General features: G+C 39.6%; 1 protein-coding gene across 1 annotated transcript; it reads left to right on the forward strand.

Annotated features, from left to right (window-relative positions):
• Window positions 1-5,454: 5,454 nt before the first annotated feature.
• LOC106368135 (lysine histidine transporter-like 8) lies at window positions 5,455-8,253 on the forward strand. Its single transcript, XM_013808032.3, has 5 exons — window positions 5,455-5,957; window positions 6,523-6,656; window positions 6,739-7,166; window positions 7,246-7,377; window positions 7,587-8,253. The coding sequence occupies exons 1-5, from the start codon at window positions 5,581-5,583 to the stop codon at window positions 8,070-8,072; spliced, it is 1,557 nt and encodes a 518-aa protein (XP_013663486.1). The 5' UTR covers window positions 5,455-5,580; the 3' UTR covers window positions 8,073-8,253.
• Window positions 8,254-8,505: the final 252 nt, after the last annotated feature.

The following is an 8,505-nucleotide window of genomic DNA, read 5'->3' on the forward strand; positions in this document are numbered from 1 at the left end:
TCGGTAGACGGAATGCAGCCGACCAGAAGTTAACAATACTCATTACCACCGCTTGGATCAATTGCAATCTTCCGGCATAAGACAAGAATCTGCTCGTCCAGGTATTGATTCTGCATCTTATTTTCTCCACTAGAGGCTGGTAATCTTGCTTCTTCATCCCCTGGGTCATCAAAGGAAGACCCAGATACCTAACAGGAAGTGTACCCTCCGCTAGGGGAAAGTTCAACAAAATTCTGCTCTTCTCTTCCGCAGATACTCCTGCCATATATATTGTAGACTTCTCAATACTTATCTTCAGACCCGACCAAACTGCAAATTCATCAAACACTGCAAGAGCTCCCTCAATCGATACCTTAGAGCCCTCTACAAACACCATCAAATCATCTGCAAAGCACAGATGAGTGAGGGAAATAGAGTTGCAACCTGGGTGAAGTTTGAATTGTTTCGCAACCACAGCTTTATCTATTTTCCTCGACAGGATGTCCATACAAAGAACAAATAGATACGGAGAGAGAGAGCAACCCTGGCGGAGACCTCTCGAGCTCTGAAAATAACCCGCAAGCTCTCCATTGACTTGGACAGAAAAGGACGGACTTGTAATGCATAATCTGATCCAATGTATAAATCTTTCTGGAAACCCCATAACTTCCAACCCCCTCAGAACAAACTCCCACTGAACCGAGTCAAAAGCCTTCGAGATGTCTATCTTCATAACACACCGTGGAGAGACAGACTCTCTGTGATAGTCCTTCACCATCTCAGAGGCTAGCAAGACATTTTCCATAAGCAACCGTTCCTTAATAAATGCTGACTGATTTTCGCTGATGATATTTGGCAGAAGCTTCTTCAGTCTGTTTGCTAAAATCTTGGACACTACCTTATATAGGACATTACAACACGCAATGGGCCTATAGTCCTTCATTTCCATTGAATCAGTCTTCTTAGGAACTAGCGCCAAGATAGTAGAGTTCACTCCTTTGGGAAGAAACCCAAATTTAAACACCGACTGAATGGCCACAACAAAAACACGCCCAAGCACTGGCCAAGTGAGCTTGTAGAACTCACATGGGAACCCATCCGGACCCGGAGACTTATTGCTTTTCATAGCAAAGAGAACTTTCCGAATTTCCTCCTCTGTTACTTCAGCCTCAAGATCTCTGCACTCATCCAAACTACATCTGTATCCCATAAGATCACTCAACTCGTCCACAGTAGTTCCTCTATACTCTTCTGGACTAATATTCAACAGATTCGAGAAGAACCTTTCTGCCTCCCGTTTGATCTCCTGCTGATCAGTAACAGTAGTACCATCATCTTTTCGCACCTCTCTAATCATATTATGAGCCTGCCGGGTTCTGATGGCGTTGTAGAAGGTTTTGTTGTTCTGATCACCAACATCTAACCAGTGCAATTTTGATCGTTGCTTGAGGAAATTTTCTTCAAGAGTGGCTACGTGTAGCCATTTCTCATATGCTTCCGCTTCCTCCTGAGCTGCTATCTCATTCGGGTGTAGAAGCGTTTGCTTCTGCTTTTCACACAACAACTCATGAGCTTCTTTTGTTCGCTTAGTAAGATTACCAATACCTTCTCTTCCCAACCCCTTATCAACGGCTTCAGATTCTTGAGCTTCTTTGAAAATCTATATAGAGCTGAAGTAGAGTGAAAAAGAATCCCAGTACTATCCCAATAATTCTGAATCATAGGGAGGAATCCTGGAAGTGTACCAATAGCATTTACAAACTTGAAAGGTCTTCTGATTTTCTCCTGAGCTGGCTTCAGCTGAATTCGACAGCGCATACGGTCGGAGCATCCACCTGCCTCAAATACAGAGTAAGCGCTTGAGAACCGTTGAAGAGCTGCATCATTCATCAAAACCCTATCAAGCTTCTTGCAAATAATTCCTTCATCCTGTTTGTTGCTCCAAGTAAACAGAGGACCTTGATAACCCAAATCCGACAGACGACAGTGAAGTACCGCCCTCTGAAAATCTCTCATCCCACCAGGAACTCTTCCCAAACTCGAGAATCTTGAGTTTTCTTCCCCATCCAATATCTCGTTAAAATCTCCGATAATAATCCACTCTTTATTCTTGAACATAGCTGAGTCATGGTGATGGCAGAGATCATCCCATAACACCTTCCTCTCCTCACTCTGATTTTTTGCATAAACAAACGTACAGAGAAACTCCCCCTCATCCTCTAACCTCACTGAACAAGTGATCAGTTGATCAGACTTGTACACTGGGGTAACACAAACAGATTCCCTCCAAAAGACCCAAATTCTTCCTCCAGGACTACAATCATAATTTGTCATCACTGACCACTCACTTAAAACTTTCCCTTATTATCCTTTCAACCTTTCTCTCTTTCACCCTTGTTTCCAAAACACAACCAAACTTCATTTCTTTATCCCTTATCCACTCCTTGACTGCTGAATGCTTTAAATATTTGTTGAAACCTCTCACATTCCAGAAGAAGCACGACATATTAGTTTTTTTTCCGAGAAAGCCTTGTGCTCTTAGCTGGATTCGCGTCCTGAGCTTTCGCCTTTGGCCCCCTTTTCAACCCTTTTTTTGTCACAGCTTTATCCTTGCCTCTACTCTGTTGCTCCAGTATGTCATCCTCTAAAAGATCTCCTTCTATCTCTCTTAATTTATCCATATCCTCCAAGTTGTCCTCCAAATAACTCTCTAGCTTGTCCTCCTCTATTTCTCCTTCCTCTACCTCTTCTACGTCATCCATATTTAACACCGCAAACTTAGATGCAGAGATCAGCACTTCAGCGACATTTCCCACAGGCGATCTCCCTACTTTCTCTGGTGAAACCAACTTCCAACTTGATACTGAACTCTTCTCCTGAATCCCATTACTATCTGCTTGATTTTCCTCCATACCCTTACCTTCAAAAACTTCACTTGGAACCTCCAAACCCAACTCTTGTTCTTTACCATCCTCCTTTGATTTCTCACCGCTTCTGATCAGATCATCACTCTTGTTTTTGGCTTTACCACGCTTCACACAAACTCGTTCAGTATGACCCCATTTCTCACACAAATTGCACCTTGCTGGCAGCCAAGGATAATGTAACTCAACAGTGAACTCCTTACCCTCTTTTGAGAACTCAATTTCTTTTGGTAGCGACTTCGAGACATCTACATTAACGAACACCTTTGCCTCCTCCAGATTAGTACACGCCAGAGTCTCTGGATGTAACCTATCAGGGGAACCCACTGTGCTAGTCATGAAGCTGAGTCCCTCCCAAGAGTACATGTGTAAGGGAACCCTCCTAAGATGAACCCACATTGGTATAGCACTCTCCTCCTGTTTCTCCGCCTCTGTTTGTGGAGACCATTTGGTCACCACCATAGGAACTCCAGCAATATTCCACATCCCTCTCTTGAGAACCTTATCACGCGCTTTAGAATTTGAGATCCTGAAACGCATCGTCGTTGCGTTAACCACATAGACCTCCACCTTAGAAGCTAGCTCACCGTAGCTCCAGATCTTATTCACCACCATGTGCACCTTCGCCAAATGAGGAGCAAGATCGAGAAACTTCCCCACCACAAAATCATCCCACAACAGCGTAGAATCCACAAGAATCTCACTCGGAATCTCGACCTTGTTCTTCCCATCCTTCGTTAGTACCTCAACCTCATACTTCTGCAGACTTTTCTTATCCTTCACCGCCGAAATCCAACTCCTTGCCTTCGCCACCGTAGAATCACTTTTTACCTCACCCAGACCCACCGATTGTACCTCCGGAGGGTTTAGAACCCCCGGCGGATTCGCCAAATCCATCGTCGAAATCTAGGTCACAGTCGCACTCAAGATCGCCACAAAATCGCCTTTCTCTCAAAACGCGGTCCCAGCAAGAGAGTCCTTATGCCTATGGATATTGGACGACCTTCTAAGATAGAATTGTTCTCATACTCTATGTTTCTATCTACTTTCTCTTGGACATTTGTTGTCTTCTTCAAAAAGTCACTACAAAACCTGATCTGCTTTCTCTTCACTGTTAACAACCTCAATTAATCAACTAAACAATTACTTGTTTACTCTGTTTCATTGTTTATTGCTTTTAAATTATTTGCCTAGCTTAATCACATCTGCTTTAGATCTATTGTGTGCCTTAGTTCTTCGTGGATACGATCCTTAAGTAATGCAATTGAACCTTTTATTTGAAACAGTAAAGTCACTTATTAGGATAATTTGAATGATATAACATGCATTAGTCATGTCAACAAGTTTAGAGAAAATTAATAGTGAGTCATAAATTTTGTTGAATCACAATAGCAAGCTAGTCATCTAATGAAATTATAACGTTTCCACATAAGCATGTTCTCAATCAATAGCATGATTAAGAATACAAAATATCATATAGTATAATTCTTTCATAAATTAGTGATTAAATCATTCTTGTTGATTTTTTTAACTTTAGTTTCATTTCCAGTAATTTTCTAATTTATTGGTATATATTAAGATTAAATTAATTGAATATAAATTTTAATCAATTTTATCTTACAATTAATTTTTAGAACAGTGAAAAAAGATAAATAAATAAATCGAGAGGCGTTCATATTATTTTATTGACCATGGGCTTACATTGTCAATTGTTGTATTGGTTACAAAATATCCTGTTGGAGCGTCTGGACTCAAAAATACTGAACAAGGAATAAAAATCATTCTTATTGAACACCCAAAAGTGAATGATTTTTAATGCATTTCTTGTGGGCGGATCATAGTAATCCATTAAATATAATCTTCCATGATTGTGTTTGTCTCACTTCATGTTTTCAGTCCATAAAAGGTTGTTCAATCAGGTCTGCTATACTTTCTTTGTACAAGTAATGATTCCATGTTGGTTCTTTGGTAGTTTAGGCGATAATGAGGAATAAATTTTTATAATACGCATTAATTACCTTTGCAATGTATCAGGTTTTAAAAACTTGATTCCAAGAGCAACTAATCTAGTGGCGGACAAGCTTGCACGAGGTGCTCGGAGTTCCTCTTCAGCTGTGTTTTATGTTGATTTTACCCCACCGGTTTGGTTTTCCGAACCGGTAGGTTTCTTATCATAGTTTAGTTATTGTTGTCAAAAAAAAAAAATTTGATTCCAAGACTTCGAGTATGTATGTCTCTTGGTATTTCTTATAAATTCCCCCCCAAAAAATATCTCCAGTCACTGTTGTTATGTTTTTGCAAGTTGTTTTTCACATCATGTAACATGCCACAATGTTAGTACTTAGTAGCAAGGACAAGTAAAACAAGCTTGAAATATGCCATGTTTTCTTGATTGAGCTTCTGTATTCATTTGTTGAAATCTTGTGTTAGTTAATATGTCATTTACTTTATTAAATAAGAAGTTTCTTCAAGACCAATAAAGGAGCCCTATTTGTATTCTTTTTCTGTCGGAATTCTAAAAATACAAAAGTAATTAAAATAAAAGGACAAAAACCTCATAATAAATCCTCAACCCCTATGGAGACCAGAAACTAGAGTGAAAGAGAGAGAGTGATACTGAGAAAAAGGCAAAACAAACACCATCTTTGTCCACCTGCTCAGATAGAGAAAGAGAACAATGGACGAGAGACCCGAGACAGAGCTAATATCAATACCTGCAACGCCGCGTGTCTCCACTCCAGAGATTCTAACTCCGTCCGGTCAAAGATCTCCTCGTCCCGCCACTAAATCCTCCTCGGCGGCATGGACTCCTACTTCCTTCATATCGCCGAGGTTCTTGAGTCCCATTGGAACTCCTATGAAACGTCTTCTTGTCAACATGAAAGGATATCTAGAGGAAGTGGGTCATCTCACTAAGCTCAACCCACAAGACGCTTGGCTTCCTATCACTGAGTCTCGTAACGGAAACGCTCACTATGCCGCGTTTCATAACCTAAACGCTGGTGTTGGGTTTCAAGCTCTCGTTCTCCCCGTCGCGTTTGCGTTTCTTGGCTGGTGCGTTGTGCGCAATTCATTTTTCATTTCCAACATCTTTTTCTTGTGTTTCAAAATTTCTAGATGTTTGTGTCCAATCTCTCTATCGTTCAGATCCACTTTCAGTTTTTTTTTTTTAAAAGAAAATTTCATCATTGGAAATAATAAATAATAATATACTAGTGACTAATTTACTTTTTGAACTTTGAAAACAGTTCAAATTGGCCGTAGGTATTTTTTTTCATTCTCATGCTTCCATCATTACACATGTGGCCACTCTCGGACATACTTTTCGCTTTAATGTAGATTAAGACAGAATCTTTATCGTCTATTTTGTTTCTTGTTATCCCGCAAATATTTGTTTTTCTTAATAGTACATGTATTTGTTGTGAAAAGGATGGGTTTTTTTTTGAGTATTTGTTCACATTTATGTTTGTAGATAAAATAAATTTTATATGGAAAAATAAAAGATACACTATAATTTTACAAGTTCAAACATTTGAATCATTTATAACTTGTTATGCTTATAGATTGAATATTTGGCTAGTTAGGAATAAACCATTTTCTGTCGACTTATGTTGTTTAGGAGTTGGGGAATTCTATCACTGACAATAGCCTATATTTGGCAACTCTACACACTGTGGATTCTAGTTCAGTTACACGAAGCCGTCCCGGGGAAACGTTATAATCGATATGTTGAGCTTGCACAAGCTGCGTTTGGTAACTGAAATCTACATTTTTGCCAATACTAACTTTTTCTCTCACCAATTACTGATATCGGGGGATTCTTGATTTGGAACAGGAGAAAGATTGGGAGTTTGGCTTGCATTGTTTCCTACGGTTTACTTATCAGCAGGAACCGCGACAGCTCTGATTTTGATCGGTGGAGAGACAATGAAACTCTTCTTCCAAATAGTCTGTGGTCCATTATGCGCCTCGAACCCTTTAACAACAGTTGAATGGTATCTGGTGTTTACTTCTCTATGCATCGTTCTGTCTCAACTTCCAAACCTCAATTCCATCGCGGGACTCTCCTTAATAGGAGCAGTGACTGCGATAACTTACTCTACAATGGTTTGGGTTCTCTCTGTTAGTCAACCAAGACCAGCCACTATTTCCTACGAGCCACTTTCTATGCCTTCGCTTTCTGGTTCGGTTTTTTCTGTGTTGAATGCTCTTGGTATTGTAGCTTTTGCCTTCAGAGGTCACAACTTGGTTCTTGAAATTCAGGTAAAGAAAACGCAAAATGTTTCTGTTTATATTTAATGCAATACTGGACTTGTACTATAAGTAGTGAAAATCTTTGTAGTCGACGATGCCATCGACGTTTAAGCATCCAGCTCATGTACCAATGTGGAGAGGAGCCAAAGTTTCTTACTTCTTCATTGCTCTGTGTATCTTTCCAATCTCCATCGGAGGTTTTTGGGCTTATGGGAACCTTGTAAGTTCCATTTACTATTATATCCTTGGTATAAGTCTTCTCTAGTTTGGTGTTAGATTCTTTTCTTTTCTTTTTTTTTTTTTAATGTAGATTCAGTTTTGGATCGTTTTCATTTTGGTGTATCAAATATTGAAACTGGTTTGGCTTTTATTTCTTCAGCACAATTATCGTAAGGATAAGCTTTATTTATAGTTTTCTTGGTCTTACAGATGCCTTCTGGAGGTATGCTCGCTGCTCTTTATGAATTCCACATTCACGACATTCCTCGAGGTTTATTGGCGACGGCATTTCTCCTAGTAGTCTTCAGCTGCCTGAGCAGCTTTCAGATATACTCTATGCCCGCCTTTGACAGCTTTGAGGCTGGCTACACAAGCCGAACCAACAAGCCATGTTCAATCTGGGTCAGATCAGGTTTTAGAGTCTTTTTTGGCTTTGTCTCCTTTTTCATCGGCGTTGCACTCCCTTTCCTGTCTAGTCTCGCTGGTTTGCTCGGTGGACTCACCCTTCCGGTCACGTTTGCTTATCCTTGCTTCATGTGGGTTTTGATCAAGAAACCGGCCAAGTACAGTTTCAATTGGTATTTCCACTGGGGATTGGGTTGGTTAGGAGTTGCATTCAGCTTGGCATTCTCCATAGGTGGGATATGGAGTATGGTTACTCAAGGACTTAAGCTTAAGTTCTTCAGTCCTAACTGAGTAATATCTTAAGTTAAGAAGTCGGTGGATTTTGCTTGGTTGATAAGTTTTAAGTTGAAAATTTTCTATTGTCTGTGTTTTGTGTAAGAGTGCTTTTGACTTTTGTTTTGAATTGGACCGTTGTAATGTGTAATATATTCAGTAAGCTTTTTCCAATATGAAGAATCTCGATGTCTGAAGAGTTTATTGGTATCACAACGTTTAACAATCCTGAATACTCCCATAATTTAAGTATTTGTAAGTTTCTATTTCTTCACCATACTTGAAACCTTAAATTACTATATTTCTATTTCTTCATAATATTTCAGTAATATGTTTCATTCGTTTTCAGAGCTTCAGATGATTAAAATCGTCAATGAAGTAAAAAAAAACATAATAATAGTTGATGTAGGGATAAGTAAGGGAGAAGTCGCAAACACATGCTGAGAGGCAA

The sequence above is a fragment of the Brassica napus genome (genome assembly GCF_020379485.1).
Source record: "Brassica napus cultivar Da-Ae chromosome A5 unlocalized genomic scaffold, Da-Ae chrA05_Random_7, whole genome shotgun sequence".
In the NCBI taxonomy this organism is placed as follows: domain Eukaryota; kingdom Viridiplantae; phylum Streptophyta; class Magnoliopsida; order Brassicales; family Brassicaceae; genus Brassica; species Brassica napus.

Bases quoted from the DNA above. Each gene is read 5' to 3' on its own strand.
- LOC106368135 (XM_013808032.3), top strand. From the start codon at position 5,581: ATGGACGAGAGACCCGAGACAGAGCTAATATCAATACCTGCAACGCCG. The intron at 5,958-6,522 runs GTGCGTTGTGCG...TATGTTGTTTAG, and splicing joins GCGTTTGCGTTTCTTGGCTG to GAGTTGGGGAATTCTATCAC. The intron at 7,378-7,586 runs GTAAGTTCCATT...TTGGTCTTACAG, and splicing joins TTTGGGCTTATGGGAACCTT to ATGCCTTCTGGAGGTATGCT.